Genomic DNA, 20,253 nt, shown 5'->3' with positions numbered 1-20,253 from the left:
GTATACTGGAGTGGACTGCCATTTCCTTCTCCAGGGGATCTTCCCAAACCAGGGACAGAACCTGTGTCTTCCACGCGTCCTGTGTTGGCAGGAGGATTCTCTACCACTGAGCCACCTGGGAAACCCAAGTCTCCTCTGGTCTGTGACAACTTATCTTCCTTTGTGATAGCATGAAAGCAGTAAACAAATGACTGTGGCTGTGTTCTAATAAACTGTATCTCTAGACATTAAGATTTCAGTTTCTTACAGCTTTCCCATGTCATAGAATATTCTTTTGATTTTTTTAACCATTTAAAAAATGCAATAACCACTTTTTTTGGCCGATGGGCAGTATGGGAAAAAAAGGCAGGAGGTTGCAGTTAGTTTGCTGACCCCCTCCTTAGAGTAATTTCTAAGACAGGCATGTACTTGGTTAAAAAAAAATCCCTGAACACACATTATGCTTGTTTCTTATAGCTTATAATGGATTTGTTCCTATGAAAAACAACTCAGATTTCACAGAATCAAGTCGTGGTAGCTGAAGGGTAGGAACTGAGGGTGAGGAGCAGAACGAGGCGCTGGTGTGTCATCCTAGAAAGACGTTCTCTTAAGAGAACTTAAGGTTAAGCACCTCCATTTCTCTCCACCTTGTTCCATTTAGGGCAGCATAAGGGCAAAGAATGGGACAGGATATTAGTTAATTAACAATATAAAAATAGGCTAAAATAGAAGAGCAGAAAGAGAGAACTACACTTGCCAAGAGAAAGGAAAAAGCTGATATATACACTTCTTGGGAGAAGAGAACAAACTTATCCCATTTATATGATGGGCTCATAATACCACAGTTCCATCAGCAAGCCTCTGGTCCTCTTCCTTTTGTGTTCTATGCTGCTCCTGCTGCTAAGTCGCTTCAGTTGTGTCCGACTCTGTGAGACCCCATAGATGGCAGCCCACCAGGCTCCCCCATCCCTGGAATTCTCTAGGCAAGAACACTGGAGTGGGTTGCCATTTCCTTCTCCAATGCATGAAAGTGAAAAGTCAAAGTGAAGTCGCTCAGTCATGTCCGATTCTTAGCGACCCCATGGACTGCAGCCTACCAGGCTCCTCTGTCCATGGGATTTTCCGGGCAAGAGTACTGGAGTGGGGTGCCATTGCCTTCTCCATTTGTGTTCTATAGGGTTGGTCAAAAGGCTCGTTCAGGTTTTTCTGTTAAGATCTTACAGAAAAAGCGAACAAACTTTTGGCCAAACCACTGCTATGCCCCTCTGCGCACGCAGGGTCCCGGCAGTGTCTGCTGGCTGCCCCGGGGCCTCAGCCCCACTAAGGCAGCTCACTTGTGCCTGCCATCTCCCCGTAACCTACCCCATGTCTGCAAGTAAGGCTGAAGACAGACAGCAGCTGTTTCACTTTATGGGTAAAAAAAAGATGCCCTCAATATCATGTTGCAAAATGGTGAAAAAACAGAGCACGAAAACCTGGTTTCCTGAGCTTCTAGTCCTTTAGGTGAGAGACTACCAGAGACCAAGAAAAATACTTTTCACTATTCAATCTCTCTTTACTCTAAATCACAAGACTGTATACAAACTATAGCTAGTCAGACTAGACTACAGGGTGTGAAAAATGAATGTCTTCATGACTTGTAAATTTCAAATTCCTTCTATTTCTAGCAGGACTTCCATAATATTTATCTACTGGAACTGTATGACTTAATAAAAGAATTTGCCACCCCCAAAATATGAAAATAGTCGCTAGCATTTCATTTCTGTATTTTAAGAAAGGAATTAGAAACAACAAAGATTGATAAGTAAAAGTTTCTCAATTTTTTTTCCTATTTCTCAAAAGTGTGGCGGATTCATTTTGATATTTGGCAAAACTAATGCAATTATGTAAAGTTTAAAAATAAAATAAAATTAGAAAAAAAAATACGAAGTAACTGATTTTTCAGTAACATGATTATCCACTTACAAACTGAGAAATAAACAGCAAAAATTACTTTTAAAAGTCAGGCAAAAGTTATATAGCTCAAAATTAGTTTTAAGAGCTGAGGTTATATTTTTGCAAATGTTTAATTTACTCAGTACTAAAGCCACTGAAGTCATTTTTAGAATTACATAGGCTAAAATACTTAAAAATATAATGTTTTATGACAAAAATACAAAATTTAACTTCTAAATTATAAGATTTATAACAAGAACATATTTTAAGTATTTTTAAAATTTACCTTTTGTTCCTGCAAAAACTGGTCTGCTAACTTTTTAATATTTTCTTCATGCTGAGCTCTTAACTCCTTGATCTGTTGTCCACACTGAAAACTAAATTAGAAAGTCATTCTTTTAGACTATAATATCTTGAGTTGATCTCAAAGATGTTTAGAAGCTGAAAACATACATCTATATGGATAAAGCATTCAGTCAGCAGGAGATTGGATAGGAGAGGACAAAGAGCAGACATGAAAATAGCTCACAGTCAAAATCCTTAAAATACCTGAATCTTTAATAGAGGATAAAAATATTGATAAAGCTAATTAAAAAAACAGAAATTAGAAAGATGAATTTTTAAAAAGAAATTTTAAGCAGTTGCAGCAGATGAGTCATCAAACAGTATTGAGTTATCCAAAAAGTTCGTTTGGGTTTTTCTGTAAGATGTTATGAAAAACTCGAACTAATTTCTTAGCCAACCCAATACTTTCAACACAATAATAAAAGCCTAAACCATAAAAAGAGCAAGAACAGAAGAAACTAATAAAAAAGACAGAATGCAACCAGCAAGACAAAATGTAAAGGCACAAACAGACAAAATTATGAATTTCAACTGGACAAGCAGGCAAAGCATACAAAAAGATCATTCATGTAAAAAGAAACAAATAATAAATACATAGAAAAGTGTTGCCTTCTACCATTTAAAATGCAAATTAAGCTTCCTATATGTATATATAGTGCTTTCCTTATTCCTATACTAGTGAAATTAAGTCAGAATTATAAAAGTCAATGTTGGTGGGGCCACAGGGAAACATTTACAGTATAAATTAGTATAGTCATTTTACAAAGCAATTTTCATATATGTGATAAGATCAATAAACATTCTATCTCAGAAGTTCTGTATTTGAGAATATAATCAGTGAAATAACATAAGAGGAAAAAAAATCCTTTTTGCACAAAGATTTTTATAGTTGATAATCGTAACAGTGAGAAAAGGAAAACTCCTACAGTGGTCCAGCAATTGGGAGAGATTAAACAAGCTCTAGCATACTAATACACTGGAATAATTTATTACCTCTAAGTATGTCAATCTTTAATCCTAAAGATACACAGAAAATTACTGAACACTATTAGATTAAAAAACATATATGTAGTAGATGCATATTGACAACCTACAAGAGTAAGATGTCAGAAATGGATAAACAGTTTAAAATATGTTGACTCTTTCTAATTTTTGGTATGCAGACCTAAAAAATACCTTTTACTTTAAAACTGATTTCTTACATGATTTTCTGTCTTACAATGTCTACAATGTCTTACAATGTCTACAGGGGTAGATTCAACGTGCCTTGTATGAGATATTTCCATGTTCTTCAAGCTATCAAAATAAAATAGATTTCACAGACACATACAAAGACAATAGAAAAGGAATTTATTTTCCTTTTTTTTTTTTTGGAAAAGGAATTTAAAAGACTTAGTAAAATGAAAGAAGAGAAGAAAAACAGACTCCAGAAAGGAAGAAATGACTTGACTGAATGTTGGACAAATATTCAAGATTCGTAAATACTTACTGCGTGCAGTCTTACCTCTCATATTCTAACCTCTTCACAAGGTAAGTATTGTTCTTCCTATAGTCTTGAAGTTGGTCTTCCTGTCGAAGGAACTCCTGACGAAGCTCAGCAAGTTGCTCTATCCACAAAACGGAAGCAAAACAAAAGCAAAGGAACGAAGTTTACGTACTCTGCTACTTCCTGTTAAGAAGGCATGGGATTTCTAAAATTATATACAGTTCTCTATTTATTCATACTCTCAAGAAGTTAAATTACATGACTAGTACCATATTTAACTGCTTTTCATACACATGTATGCACAATAAAATTTATTTTTAAAACAAGACAGCCTCAGTGGCTTTCACATCGACCAGAAATATTTAAAAATTATACATCTTTACACATTATATAGACCATATGCTAAGTTGTGGAAACAGAACATGAAGAGCTGCCTATCTCTCTAAACCTAACTGCTTTACAAAAAGTAGGGGGGAAATCATATTTTTTAGATGTGTTGGCTATGGATGCAGAATTCATTTTAAAATCACATTTGATTCTCAACTTAGGTACCAATCTCTTTAGATCTGACTTCTAGTTCCACTACTGAATTACATCCACATACACCAAAATTCCATTTCCAAAGCTTATAATCTCTGGACCAGAGCTAAAAGTTTTAGTTGTAATGAATAATATGAAATTTCAAACTGGATAGTAAATTAAAAGCTGAGCCAGATGCTCTTTTGTGAACATTTAATCTATAATCACTGGCCCCACATTTTCTAGAGTCACTCCATCTAATCCTACAAAAAAAAATTCAGCCAAGGAAGAGAAATGTCAGTTTCTTGGACAGAGGATAAAAAAATTTGCCAACAGCCTTATCAGTTACGCAAAAGCAGTAATTAAGAAAGTCTTAATTTTCATAAATGGGAACAGAGGTCTATTCTATATAAGCAACATCTACTTATTAAGACTAAAATATAATTTCTAACTATAATATGCCAATATTATAACATCTGCTTTTCACAGAAGGCTTAACAAATTAGTCTTGTTACTTTAAAGGCACCCAGAAATCCTTGTGATGTAAGTTTTTTTGTGTGTGATGTAAGTTTTTAAAAAGCAGGTATAAACATAAATTTATAGTATAAATTTATGCATGTAAAAAAATAGACAAGAATAAAATTACATCAAAATGCTATCAGTGATTAAGCTTACTGGTGGGATTCTGAGCACATTTTTTTTCTCTATAACTTGTATTGTGGAATCATAACTACAGTAACAACAACAAATAAAAATGTTCAATTCACATGAACGCTTGATGAGGTATATAAAGTTTAACAATATGCATGTAATAGCTATTATATAAGATTAATAATCAAATATGAAATGTAAATGATTTACATAAAATGCTTGTAGTTGATAATTATGCTTGCCTATTCAAGCTACATTTTTTTATTATTTTTAAAATTTTAATTGAGATATTAACACTATGTGAGTTCAAGGCATACATGTTGATTTGATTCACTAACATATTGTAAAATGATTACCATCACATTAGCCAACACCTCCACTATCTCACATAATTACTACTTTTTTGTGTGTGGTGAGAACATTTAAGATCTACTCTTTCAGCAACTTCCAAGTATATAGTACAGTATTGTTATAACACAATATTGTTAACTATAATCATCATAGATCACCAAACCGTACTCGTCCTGTAACTAACAGTTTGTACCCTTTAGCCAACGTCTCATTTTCCCCACACATCTCCCAAACCCTGGTAACCACCATTCTACTCCCTGTTTCTATGAGTTTAGTCAAGTCACATTTTACTTTTCTCTACTTGCTCTATTAACTCTACAATATGCAAACATGGCTGATCTCTGTAGTTTTTCAGTCATTTCCCCTACCTCAGATAAAAGTAACAAATCTGAGGCCAGGTATCCATGAAACAATATTCAGCTTGTTACCCGCTCCCTGGCCCCACCTACTAAGAAGCAGAGGGCAAGAGGGAGCAGAGCTCTAGCCTCAGCTATGGATGTTGATTCTAAAGAACAAAGAAGTCTCGTAGCTTATAGATAGACTTAGCCAGCAAAGATTCCAGAACTGAAAAGTTACTGCAATTAAAAAAAAAAGTCAAACCAGTATAACCTCACAGTTACTAGGGTAATGGATCTCAACTGCTGATCTACAGGACCCCTTCAGGCTTCTTTTTCCTATACAGTAAACTCACTAAACAGCTAAGTTTACCTTCAGAATGAACGTAAGGCATGTATGATTTCAAGATTTGAAATTGCTTCTCTGCTTCCCCAAAATGCTTCTCACTAACAGTATTTGAAATATCTTTATCAGGAAATAAAGTCTTCCATTTTTAAATGGAGATAAAAGGTTTAAAATTCAATTGACAAAAAAATAAAACAGTATGAATTTCAGTGCATGTAAAATACCAGGTTCTAAGGGTATGGTTTTTCCAGTGATCATGTATGCATGTGAAAGTTGGACTGTGAAGAAAGCTGAGCACCGAAGAACTGATGCTTTTGAACTGTGGTGTTGGATAAGACTCTTCAGAGTCCCTTGGACTGCAAGCAGATCCAACCAGTCCATCCTGAAGGGCATCAGTCCTGGGTGTTCACTGGAAGGACTGATGTTGAAGCTGAAACTCCAATACTTTGGCCACCTGATGCAGAGAGCTGACTCATTTGAAAAGACCCTGATGCTGGGAAAGATTGAAGGCAGGAAGAGAAGGAGACAACAGTGGATGAGATGGTTGGATGGCATCAACGACTCAATGGACATGGGTTTGGGTGGACTCCGGGAGTTGGTGATGGACAGGGAGGCCTGGCGTGCTGCGTTTCATGGGGTCGCAAAGAGTCGGACACGACTGAGCGACTGAACTGAACTGAACTGAACCTATTTGAATACAGGGCAAGGAATATAAAGCATGGAGCTGATTGGTGCTTTGAATAGTTAAAGACTTGAAAGGGGTAAAAGTAGAGCTGCCTGCGGGGCTGGTGCTTAGGGTTCTACATTTTCACTGCTGCGGCCGGGTTCAGTCCCTGGTCAGGAAACTGATATCCCACAAGCCACACGGCAAGGCCAAAAAGAGCGGGGGTGGGGTGGGGTAGAAAACAGATCAAAAAGCAAAAGTAAAGATAAAAGTTTTCTGTATCACAGTTTTACTTTCAGCTGATTTGAACCCAAAGATACTCTGTCTAGTAGGCTGCTCAAGGTCAGCACAGCAGAATGCTCCGCGTAACTTAGAGGGCGTCAGACCCAAGGCCAACTGTGCAGCCGAGCAATAACAGCAACAGCAGGGCATGCTATAGAGGGCATGGCCATAATCCCTCAATTTAACTTCAAAAGATTAGGGATATGGTTGAGAAAGGGGTTGCCTAGGATGAGCTTTTACAGCCAAAAAAAAAAAACTCTTACTTTTCAAACATTTTTATTTCAAATTTTCTTTCAGTAACAGGCATAAAAAAAAGGGAAGTTAGTCTAAATAAGTCAATGTATACTAGGATGTTAATTTACTTTCTCAGGCACTAAAAACAACTCCAATCTTTTTATTTCCAAGAAAATATTAATTACCATAAGGGTTTTTTTTTTTTTAAGAATCTGATGTATATTAACTCCAATATATCTGACATTAATGTCAATGAAAACAGGCAAATGTGCATTGTACTGTCAACTTGTCAAGAAGTTAGTTTCAGTAGAAACAGTTCCTAAGGTGCAAAAGTCACATTAATGAAACTCAATTTCAAGAGTCCCAGCTTCAGTAACTGCACTAAAGCCAAGAGTTGCACAGTTATGAGCTCAAATCAAATCTTTTTTCTTTGCTGAAGTCTATCACCTAAATTTCAAAACATCTCAGGATCTACTTCAACTGTGGATGCACACAGTATAATAAAGATTTTTACTCAGGAACATGGGCTGTCATTTTCTCTGACATATACAAGGAAAAGCCCCAGTCTATTACTATTTAGTAAGAAATCACTCTGACGACAAGCAGAATCAGCACTGGCAGGGCGCCGCCTTCTGCGCCATCCCGTGCACGCCTGTGAGCCAAAAAGAGGACAGCACGGCACAAACGCCACAGCGACAACTGTGGCCGCCCGGAAAGCGAACTCCTCACAGAAAACCGGAGCTGTTCAAAATCGTACACAGCACAACGCGAGTAGCCCCTGTGTTTGGGCTGTAATCCACCAAGGCTGCCCCCTAATGGTTTTGCTTGGTGAGGGACAAAGCTTGCATAAATTAGCCAGCGTAGGTTGGCTTCTAAAAGAGAGTGTTAACAATATATTACCTAATCCTACAGAGGTTCAAAATGGTTATAAAGAAAAATTTATGAAATCAGAGAGCAAGTACTACCCACATAGATAAATTCAGAGAAACTTCATGCAAAGTTTTAAAATACGTAGTGTTGTAATCAAAGGGTATGAGGGAAAAGAGGGATGGTCCTTAGACCTCAAATTCCAAAGGCCAGGGATAGCGTGAAGTAACGCAAGCAGAGTATAGAGCTTGTTCTCTTTAACTATTATTTTTCATAAGAGCTTTAGACATCTCCTATCACTTCACCAACCCCAAATATTCACTGGAAGGACTGATGCTGAAGCTGAAGCTCTTACTTTGGCCACCTGATGTGAAGAGCCGACTCAGTGGGAAAAGACCCTGATGCTGGGAAATACTGAAGGCAAAAGGAGAAGAGGGCGGCAGATGGTTAGCATCACTGACTCAACGGACATGACTTTGAGCAAACTCCAGGAGACAGTGGAAGAGAGAGGAGCCTGGTGTGCCGCAGTCCATGGGGTCGTAAGGAGTCACACATGACTCAGCAACTGAATAACAACAATCACTTCATCAAAATGAAACAAAAAAAACTCTTCATCTATCTAATCTACCTCCAGGCTCCCTGGCTTCTGTTCCAAGCTTCTTTGTTCCCCGGGTATCTAAAATATTGAGCTTGGGGGACCTGCCCAAAGCATTCCCAGAACTGAATGGATTATTTCAGCAGGCTGGACACAGTACAGAGGGGTCACTCCTAACCCTTTCCCTGGTAATCTGACAGTCTCCGAAGCAACACCTCAGTTTTCTTTAAAGATTCTTTTAACGTTTCATTGTATGACATCTGTCCACAGCACAAGAGTAAAATGCAGATCTCAAATTTTAACTTGTACTTATTATATATAAAACAACATTAAAATTTTTATTATCTCTTAAGACAAAAGGAAACATGTTTTGCCATCAGAGGAGCTTTGTTCAAAACTCTATTTCATTTAGCTATCTGACTTGAGGATTTCTTAACTCTTCAGGATTTTAGACATTTAGTGAACTTTAATTTGTAAGTAAGTTTCTTACCCTTTAAATGATGTATGTCTGCCATCTGATATGATATGTTGTTCTGCAGTTTAACCTGAAAAAAAATTGTCTTAATTTTACTAAAGAATATGTAGTTTTGCTTATATTTACCTTTTCCCCCTCATATTCACTTTGAGCTTGATAATAAGTACAAAAGAAAAATATTTAAGTTACGTATGCCACATTTTCCAAAGAGAATTGTAAGTTCTGATTTTGTAATATTCATTTTAAAGTTGCATAAGAATATTAATTTAATTTAATATATAGTACGACATTGTTTGAAAGTTTGAGGTGAATATTGCTTTTTTGAAAAAAAAAAAAATCAGATGTTTTCCAAAATCTTACCAGAAGATTTTCAACTCTATATTAAGAAAAGAATTAATGCCAAGTCGGAAGTACTTATTGTTCATCAAGCTCCCCCAAGAGGACAGATATTATTTTTATACAGGACTCACTGCTGCAGTCATTGTCCTCTAGAAGCCAGTATACAGGAGCTCTGGGAACTGAAAGTGTACCCAAAGACTCAGACTAAGCCTTACCACTTAAGTTAAAAACTAAGACAAGGAATGTCTTAGGATAACAAGCAAAGAACTACAGTGTCTCAGTTCTTGTTTAAATAGGTTTCAGCTAATTGTAAATCCAACTAAAGTTATCACTACAAACAGTTCTCTTGTCAATCTCAATAGTAATATTATTTTGAAAGGCACAGATTGATTTAAGTTGATCAAATGCAGTACCATGAGTGGCAAATGATTACACTAAATACCACTTAAATCTCTAAAGAAAAAAATTTTTAATTTTTCATCTTGAAATAATTTTAGGTTCATAGGAAATTGCAAAGATAGTACAGAGAAGTCCCATATACCCTTCCCACAATTTCCCCCAGTGGGTACATCTTATATAACTACACAACTTCAAAACCAGGAAATTGACATTGATACAACATGTACAGTTCTATGCTGTCTTATCACACGTATAGATTCATGTAAACACCATCAACACAAGATACAGAACTATGCTATCATCACAAATATCTCCCTCATGCTATCCTTTGCAGTCAAACCCATCCTCCTTCCACACTGTTCCTGATCCCAGGTAACCACTAATTTGTTCTCCATCTCTGTAATTTTATCATTTCAAGAATGTTAAGTGTAATCATATGGTATGTGACCTTTTGAGACTCTTTCCAATCAGCATAATGTACCTGGGTGTCCCAGGCGGCACTAGTGGTAAAGGACCTACCTGCCAATACAGGAGACATAAGAGACTGGGGTCGATCCCCGGGTGGGGAAGATCCCCTGGAGGAGGAGATGGCCACTCACTTGAGTATTCTTGCCTGGAGAACCCCATGGACAGAGAAGCCTGGTGGGCTACAGTCGATGGGGTTGCAAAGAGTCGGACACAACTGAAGCAACTTAGCGTACATCAATAGTTCATTCCTTTTTATTGCTGAATAATATTCCATGCTTGGTCACTCATTCACGTCCGACTCTTTGCAACCCCATGGACTATACAGTCCATGGAATTCTCCAGGCCAGAATACTGGAGTGGGTAGCCATTCCCTTCTCCAGGGGATCTTCCCAACCCAGAGATCAAACCCACGTCTCCTGCAGCTCCTATGTTGCAGGTAGATTCTTTACTACTGAGCCACCTGGGAGGTCCAAGTATTTACCAGCTGGCCCTTTATAGAGAAAGTTTGCCAATCCCTAGTCTGAACTAACAGAATGAGGACAAGAGATAAATGCATGTGAGAGAGACTAAAGGGGAACAACGAATAGTCTGACCAGTTGATTAGACTGAGGAGTAAAAGAGGAAGCCTTAGGGTGATGTTTCAGTTTCTAGAGTGAGGGGACTAAGGTGAGTGAGACTGCAGTGCTCCACCACAGGGAGACACAGGGGAAGCAGGCTGGGATGGGAGGAAGACATGGGGAGATGACATTGTTCAGATCCGAACCCACTGAATTTGAAGCACTTGTGACACATCTAAGAAGAGATCTTTAATAGGAAGTGGGATATACTAGTTTGGAGTTGATCTGAGAGCTATGACCAACCTAGACACCATATTAAAAAGCAGAGACATTAATTTGTCAACAAAGGTCCGCCTAGCAAGGCTATGGTTCTTCCAATGGTCATGTATGGATGTGAAAGTTGGACTGTGAAGAAAGCTGAGCACCGAAGAACTGATGCTTTTGAACTGTGGTGTTGGAGAAGACTCTTGAGAGTTCCTAGGACTGCAAGGAGATCCAACCAGTCCATCCTAAAGGAAATCAGTCCTGAATATTCACTGGAAGGACTGATGCTGAAGCTGAAGCTCTAATACTTTGGCCACCTAATGCGAAGAGCTGACTCATTTGAAAAGACGCCGATGCTGGGAAAGATTGAAGGGAGGAGGAGAAGGGGACGACAGAGGATGAGATGGCTGGATGGCATCACCAACTCGATGGACTGAGTTTGAGTAAACTCCGGGAGTTGGTGATGGACTGGACAGGGAGGCCTGGCATGCTGCAGTCCATGGGGTCGCAAAGAGTTGGACTAGGCTGAATGACTGAACTGAACTGATGTGAGAGTTAATAGCATACAAATCGCAATTAAAACCATGGGAATGAGCTCACTGATGAAAAGCTGCAAGAGGCAGCAGGAAAAGCTGACATCAACAGCAGTGTGGTCTGAGATCGAAGGACTGCTCTCTAATAACTTCTAATTAGCCTCTATTTTCTTTCCCACTTCTTTTTCAGTAGCCCCTCTCCAATCTGTGATTTTGCTTTCTGTGGTTCCAGTTACCAGCAGTCAACTGTGGTCTGAAAATTCCAGAAAGAAACAATTCTTAAGTTTTAAGTTGTGTGCTGTTATGAAGATGTCCTTTTCATTATAGGGGACTGGAATGCAAAAGTACAAAGTCAAGAAACACCTGGAGTAACAGGAAAATTTGGCTTTGGAATACAGAATGAAGCAGGGCAAAGACTAATAGAGTTTTGCCAAGAAAATGCATTGGTCGTAGCAAACACCCTCTTCCAACAACACAAAAGAAGACTCTACACATGGACATCACCAGATGGTCAACACCAAAATCAGATTGATTATATTCTTTGCAGCCAAAGATGGAGAAGCTCTATTCAGTCAACAAAAACAAGACCGGGAGCTGACTGTGGCTCAGATCATGAACTCCTTATTGCCAAATTCTTAAATTGAAGAAAGTAGGGAAAACCACTAGACCATTCAGGTATGACCTAAATCAAATCCCTTATGATTATACAGTGGAAGTGAGAAATAGATTTAAGGGACTAGATCTGATAGAGTGCCTGATGAACTATGGAATGAGGTTTGTGACACTGTACAGGAGACAGGGATCAAGACCATCTCCATGGAAAAGAAATGCAAAAAAGCAAAATGGCTGTCTGGGGAGGCCTTACAAATAGCTGTGAAAAGAAGAGAAGCAAAAAGCAAAGGAGAAAAGGAAAGATATAAGCATCTGAGTGTAGAGTTCCAAAGAATAGCAAGAAGAGATAAGAAAGCCTTCCTCAGTGATCAATGCAAAGAAATAGAGGAAAACAACAGAATGGGAAAGACTAGAGATCTCTTTAAGAAAATTAGAGATACCAAGGGAACATTTCATGCAAAGATGGGCTCGATAAAGGACAGAAATGGTATGGACCTAACAGAAGCAGAAGATATTAAGAGGTGGCAAGAATACACAGAAGAACTGTACAGAACTGTACAAAAAAGATCTTCACGACCCAGATAATCACGATGGTATGATCACTCACCTAGAGCCAGATATCCTGGAATGTGAAGTCAAGTGGGCCTTAGAAAGCATCTCTATAAACAAAGCTAGTGGAGGTGATGGAATTCCAGTGGAGCTATTTCAAATCCTGAAAGATGATGCTGTGAAAGGACTCCACTCAATGTGCCAGCAAATTTGGAAAATTCAGCAGTGGCCACAGGACTGGAAAAGGTCAGTTTTCACTCCAATCCCAAAGAAAGGCAATGCCAAAGAATGCTCAAACTACCGCACAATTGCACTCATCTCACACGCTAGTAAAGTGATGCTCAAAATTCTCCAAGCCAGCCTTCAGCAATACGTGAACCGTGAACTTCCTGATGTTCAAGCTGGTTTTAGAAAAGGCAGAGGAACCAGAGACCAAATTGCCAACATCCGTTGGATCATGGAAAAAGCAAAAGAGTTCCAGAAAAGCATCTATTTCTGCTTTATTGACTATGCCAAAGCCTTTGACTATGTGGATCACAATAAACTGTGGAAAATTCTGAGAGAGATGGGAATACCAGACCACCTGACCTGCCTCTTGAGAAATTTGTATGCAGGTCAGGAAGCAACAGTTAGAACTGGACATGGAACAACAGACTGGTTCCAAAGAGGAAAAGGAGTACGTCAAGGCTGTATATTGTCACCCTGCTTCTTTAACTTCTATGCAGAGTACATCATGAGAAACGCTGGACTGGAAGAAGCACAAGCTGGAATCAAGACTGCCGGGAGAGATACTCTGGTTTCTCCTCAAAGCGTATAAATCTTTCGCCTTTTACTAAAGATTGCCGGGAGAAATATCAATAACCTCAGATATGCAGATGACACTACCCTTATGGCAGAAAGTGAAGAGGAACTAAAAAGCCTCTTGATGAAGGTGAAAGAGGAGAGTGAAAAAGTTGGCTTAAAACTCAACATTCAGAAAACGAAGATCATGGCATCTGGTCCCATCACTTCATGGCAAATAGATGGGGAAACAGTGGAAACAATGTCAGACTTTATTTTTTGGGCTCCAAAATCACTGCAGATGGTGACTGCAGCCATGAAATTAAAAGACGCTTACTCCTTGGAAGGAAAGTTATGACCAACCTAGATAGCATATTCAAAAGCAGAGACTTTACTTTGCCAACAAAGGTCCATCTAGTCAAGGCTATGGTTTTTCCTGTGGTCATGTATGGATGTGAGAGTTGGACTATGAAGAACGCTGAGCGCCGAAGAATTGATGCTTCTGAACTGTGGTGTTGGAGAAGACTCTTGAGAGTCCCTTGGACTGCAAGGAGATCCAACCAGTTCATTCTGAAGGAGATCAGCCCTGGGATTTCTTTGGAAAGAATGATGCTAAAGCTGAAACTCCAGTACTTTGGCCACCTCATGCGAAGAGTTGACTCATTGGCAAAGACTCTGATGCTGGGAGGGATTGGGGGCAGGAGGAGAAGGGGATGACAGAGGATGAGATGGCTGGATGGCATCACTGACTCGATGGACATGAGTCTGAGTGAACTCCGGGAGTTGGTGATGGACAGGGAGGCCTGGTGTGCTGTGGTTCATGGGGTCGCAAAGAGTCGGACACGACTGAGCGACTGAACTGAACTGAATGAGTAACGTGGTGGAATTTGGGCTGACATGCTCTGTTCTGCCTGGGATCCCTAACCATCGTCATCACCTGCTGCTAACAGCCAACTCACAGCATCACGGCTCAACGACCCAAGATCACCCAAAGCAAGTGCTTCTCCTCCTAACCTATCGCCAGAAGGTCAAGAGCAGCCTAACGCTAGGTCATTCATCTCATCTCATCTGATCACACAGGCATTTCATCATCTCACATCATCACAAGGTGAGTCAAGTAAGAGACATTCTGGGAGAGAGAGAACACATTCATATAACTCTGATTTCAGGATATTGTTGTAACTGTTCTATTTTATTATTACTGTTGCTAATTTCTTACTGGGCCTAATTTAGAAATTAAAATTTATCATAGGTATGTATGTATGTAAAAACCTAAGTAAGTCTAGGGTTTAGACTACCTGTGGTTTCAGGTATACAGTGGGGGTTCTAGGTATACATCTCCTGTGGATAAGGGGGGATTACTGTATTTTCATGATGCACTTTCCTTTTGCATTCTTTACCCCTCCAAAGAACATAGCTATCCTTTATTTTTCTTTATAAGTTTTCATTACTTTGTTTTTTTTATTCATTTTTATGATGCTATTCCAGCTTCTCTGTACTCTCTTTTAAATTCTACTCTTGAAACAGCTAGAGAGATGCTATTTTTGAATACTAGCCTATGAGTGGCCTCAGCTTCCTGGACTGTCTCTTTTATATCCTAAAACTCTTAAAAAAATTTTAATAGAGAAGAGGAAGTTCAATCTATAGACTACGAAAGTACTAAAGGATATTATGAGCAGTGCTACTTTATTCTAATCTGTTTAATTTTCCCTTCAATCTTTAATTGAGGATGGAGACGCTGATCCCAACAGCTCATATATACAGTCCTCATATTTCAAAAGCTGCTCTGGAACAATTAAAGAGAAAACCACAGCTTGTCTAAACAAAAGCCTTTCTTAATTCAAACAGAATGAACTTATTTCCCACCTCATTCTTTGGCCGGGTAAAGATTTTCCAGTTAGCTTCTCAGACCCCCTTTACGGCACATCTCATGTTCTCTATTTTTCCTCTCAGTCTTTCCAGCAGGATTCTCACAAAAATCTTATATTCAGTATTTAGTATTAGCAGCAGGTCCCAGTTCCCAATTTGTCTCACTTCCCGTTAACACCAGTTCCACAGGGCTGCTTGTCTCGCCGTCCATGTGCCTTTGAACAGAGCTGCCAAAGATCTACTCAGAGGTCTCTGGTAGATCATTAAACCCAGAAGTTCTCTTCCTTCTACAGTATTTCATTATGTTGTTTAGTTTCAGAATCTAGATGTCTGCTGCTAAACCATCTGTTCATTTTTAGACACTGCGCTACTATGGGCATCTGATGCCTCTTGCTCCACATACACCCCGCAACCCCCCAAATCCTTACGCAGCTCCTAAAACAGTTTGACAAAGAATTCTTCTAACTTCCAATCTTATCCTTTTAAGGCAATCTGAATGTGTTTTTTACCTACTGTGCACTCCTTTGTGTTTTTGCAAAATCCAAGCATGTAAAGCAGTGACTTAATTTTAGTTTTAATCTTATGTTTTCTACTATCCTGGGTCTGCACAAAGGCTTCTCCCACTTGGTTTCTGATTTTTAATGTTTCCTTCAGTGTCTTCAATCTGTTTTTCTTTACTTTTATGCTTTTCATTAATCATTTCTGCCTACAGATAGGTCTCTTTAGTCCTTTAACTTCTTTGGTTTTTAACCCTCGGGGAGCCTTCCCTTAATACTTCCACCACCTCCTCACCTTCAATAGGAAGTTGATTATTTCTCCTCATATTTTTAATTTTCTTGCGTTCCAACAGGAATTTGTTTATCTTTGAAATGATTCTATCAAAACCTCTCAGCTGTTGAGAAATTAATTTGAGTTCTTACTACTGCATGATTGGAAAAAAGGTATTTCACTTTGCCATATATTCTGTTGACCTGGCAATGCTATAAAATACAGATGGTCCTCTGCACCCACCATTTTATATAAAGAATTTGAGCATCCATCTCTGCACAGGGGCTTCTGGAACCAATCCCTTCGGTACTAGCGGACGACTTTTCTTTCTAAATATATTTTAGACCAGTAACAGTGTATAAACCTTAAGAAGGATTATTTAATTCTTATTTTATAAATGGATTCTCATTGTCTGGCTTCTTGGGTTCTTTTTGGTTACTTTCAGACTTTTCCCACAACGTCGTTATTTACAATATGAAAGAAAGACACCAAATAATAATTTTCTTTTTTCAAATTTCTTTGGGGATGAGAGACAGATGTGTGTAGATAGACACACATGCACACATATATTGACAAACCCAGCCCCATCTCTTTGTTTAATTTACACCTATGGTCAGATAGACTCCAACCCAGATTTGAACATACCCTCCAAACTCCCTCAGTGCTCAAAATGCCTTGCCCGGCTTCAGGGTCTATTGGGTCTTTTAAAAAACAAAGCATTCCCTCAGTTCACAGGCAGTCGTATCTCTAACCAGAGTGTCACTTTGTCTCTTTCTGCCCTCAAGGTTTATCAGAAATGAGCATCCATGAGAACAGAAGCTGTCCCGCAGTGCATTCCCTGCCCAGGTCTGGCGCACGGCCCGACCCCGGTGAAAACGGGAAGTGTCCGCTGAAAGCCTCCTTAGACTTCAATGTTCCGTTTCTTTGCACTACATGCTTTCCTACCCCGCGTTGGACTTTATCCCTACTTGTGTGATTCCAATTATCCTTCAATGCTTCTGAACCCCCTCATGCATCTCCCTTGGTTAGGTCATGGCACCTCTCTCCTTCCTTCAACGCTTCTGAACCCCCTCATGCATCTCCCTTGGTTAGGTCATGGCACCCCTCTCCTGCCGTAGTACTGGCGTGTCGGGCATTGGTGCATTTATAACGGTCGTTTATCCGTGCTCCCTTTGGCCTTTTCCATGTTAATCTCTCAAAATGTGTTCCCGATTCTTCTTAAGGCTTTTTCCTCTTCTTCTTCTTCTGAGGCATGTGTTCTCTATGTCTTTTTCCAGTAAGAATTATCTCCTCCTATTTTCTCATAGTCTTTCTTGCTCACCCCAGCTACTTCATCTATTTCCCTCTAACCTTTCTTCCTCCAATACCTAAAACTTAATCTTTATATTTCTACCATCTCCTGCTGAAGCTCTCTTAATGCCTCCCCATCCCACATGGCTACTCTGAATTAATTTTGGCAGCTGTTAACAGCTCACTTGCTCTGCTTTCCTTTTCATTCTGGGACCTTGAAAATGGCTCAGCTGTTTCACAGGCATAATGAATGTGCCTGCTTCACTTTCATTATGACCTGTTCTTAGGCAAATCAGCTCAACTATATGACCACTGATCCCAAAGGCTTTTTAGAGATGTCATTTCTGGCTCCTTTTCCTTCACACTAGAACCATTTTTCCTGATCATATCTCACACTCAGATGATTTCTAGAAACAATTCTATCTTTAGTATTATAACTGCCAAACCTGACGCTAACAACCTCCTGGGAGCTTTAAGAAATACATACAGTGACTCCCCTCCCCTACTGCTCTCTCCCCTCCCCAACTCCAGTCTGACTCAGCAGCCTGGGGATGGGCCTCAGAATCTTTTTTTTTTTTTAAGCTGAAGTGATTCTGATAAATAACCATATTCAGCAATTACTCATCTACAGTATGTCTTTGACTGGCACCTATATGAACTGGATCAAAATGGAAAATTATTAATAATAAGTACTTAATACTTATTCAGTGCCAGGCCTTGTGCTAAGCTAAATGCAATAATACAAATATTATTGTGGTTAGTCCTCTGAGGTGGGTTCTGCATTTCGCAGATGCGTCACACAACTACAGTAGGTTCTGAGTACTCTTCCTAGTAGTCCCAAACCAAAGTCTGTGTTCGTGACCACCACATATACACTAGATCAATAGTTAGTAGGTATCTATAACCTTTTGATTTCTTATTCCTCATACATTGCACACATATAATTCAGTCAACATTCCAAACACATCTGCAACTTTTATTGATACTTGATCTGTTAAAGAATTAATCTCTCATGAAGCAAGTTTTAGTTTAAGCTATACTAAGTTACATTTTTAAAGAGAATAAGATAAGGTCTTTGGTCTTGGTTGGCTATAATGAATCATTACAAAGGTTTTTATTTACTCATTCTTTTTTTGATAAGTCATTTATAAAGCATTTCCTGAGCATCCACTATGTGCTAGGCCTGAGGATATGCAGGATTTGGTTTTGGTCACAAAGAATCATTAAATTTTGTTTATTCATTCATTCTGTCAGGCAGCCTTAAGGAAAGCATTAACTGAACACCTAATAAGTGAACAACACCGTAGAAGGCCTAGAGATACAGCAATATATAAGAAACAGGACAGAGGTCTGGATAAAGGATAAACATTTTGGAGTCATCAGCATAACTGAAGTGTTCTGCACAGATATGATTACTTCAGAAAAGGACAGAATAAGAGAAGAGGATCTCAAATATAAAACTATGAACTTTAATACTTAATAGGAGAGAAGCCAGCAAAGGAGACTGAGAGCCGAGAAGAGGAAAACAGGAGCGTCTGTGCCATGCGGGACAAGAGCGCAGCGCTGGGCAAAGACGTCGAGATATTAGGAGCAGGAGGAGAAAAATGCAGATGTGAGCAAAGGCAATTTTCTGTTCAAGAAATGTGACTGGGGAGGGCAAGAAAGACTCAAGTATATTTTAAGTGCTGAGGAACAAGTATAGATAAAAGGATTGAATGTAACAGGGAGACCGGATTGGATTAGTAACAGAAAAGAGTCTTTGAAAAATGTAAAGGAGACTGGGTCCATAGAACAGGTGGAGAGGCTGGTCTTGGAGGAAGAATGAACCCTTTTTTATTCTAACAAGGAGGAAAGAGATATGGGTGGAGATGTAGGTATGCCTGCAGATTTGTTAGTGTGGTAGCTCCTGTTCAATTCTTGGTCAAGCAGGAAACAAGATTATCTGTTGAGGTCAAGGAGAAGAGGAATTTAAAGAGACTCAGGGTCTGAGGCCGAGAAGGCAGTGGCACCCCACTCCAGCACTCTTGCCTAGAAAATCCCATGGATGGAGGAGCCTGGTGGGCTGCAGTCCATGGGGTCGCTGAGAGTCGGACACGACTGAGCGACTTCACTTTCACTTTTCACTTTCATGCACTGGAGAAGGAAATGGCAACCCACTCCAGTGTTCTTGCCTGGAGAATCCCAGGGACGGGGGAGCCTGGTGGGCTGCCGTCTCTGGGGTCACACAGAGTCGGACACGACTGAAGCGACTTAGCAGCAACAGCAGCAGCAGCAGGGTCTGAGGAGGGCAGAAGTTTGAAAGTTGTTGGAATGAGTGTGTTGACTAGAGATACGTATTTGTAAGGCGCTGCTGAAAACCCACCTGAGGTAGCGGATCATAAATTTCTATAAGTACCAGTCTGGTTGTAAGAATTTCTCCAGCTGCACTTGAAGTAGACATGTAAAAAAAAAATGGCAAGACACTAAAACAATAGACCATGGAATCTTAGCTGCATAGAGAGGAAAGGAAAGAATAAACAAGGATTCTGGAAAGGAAGAAAAAAGGATCAGCACTCTAGGTGAAACTGAAAAACAAGGATAGTTTGGCAGTTCTAATCTTTTTTTTTTTTAATATATTCTCCCAAGAATACACATGTTTGAAGTTTATAAACTTTCAAGGATTTGAAATCTTATGTCAGGTTCATGTTAGAATGAAATAATAGGCTGTTTGTCTCACTAATGTAGGGTAATATTTCTAACTCTCATCCCAGGTACTTTGTAG

The 20,253-nt window shown here is 39.2% G+C and overlaps 1 protein-coding gene and 1 pseudogene across 2 annotated transcripts in view; one reads left to right on the top strand and one right to left on the bottom strand.

Annotated features, from left to right (window-relative positions):
* Positions 1-20,253, bottom strand: part of GOLM2 (golgi membrane protein 2) — an 88,505-nt gene that overhangs the window by 45,933 nt on the left and 22,319 nt on the right. For both annotated transcript variants that reach the window (XM_005212214.5, NM_001081737.2), the window contains exons 2-4: positions 9,080-9,134; positions 3,764-3,866; positions 2,201-2,291 (exon numbers count right to left, since the gene is read on the bottom strand). In XM_005212214.5, the coding sequence (XP_005212271.1) occupies positions 2,201-2,291; positions 3,764-3,866; positions 9,080-9,134 (249 nt within the window). The remainder of the gene's footprint in view (positions 1-2,200; positions 2,292-3,763; positions 3,867-9,079; positions 9,135-20,253) is intronic.
* On the top strand, positions 13,580-13,647 carry LOC112448642 (uncharacterized; annotated as a pseudogene).

The sequence above is a fragment of the Bos taurus genome, chromosome 10 (assembly GCF_002263795.3).
Source record: "Bos taurus isolate L1 Dominette 01449 registration number 42190680 breed Hereford chromosome 10, ARS-UCD2.0, whole genome shotgun sequence".
Taxonomy (NCBI): Eukaryota; Metazoa; Chordata; class Mammalia; order Artiodactyla; family Bovidae; genus Bos; species Bos taurus.
Note: the sequence above shows the minus strand (reverse complement) of the source record. Positions and strands in the feature narration are given on the sequence as shown.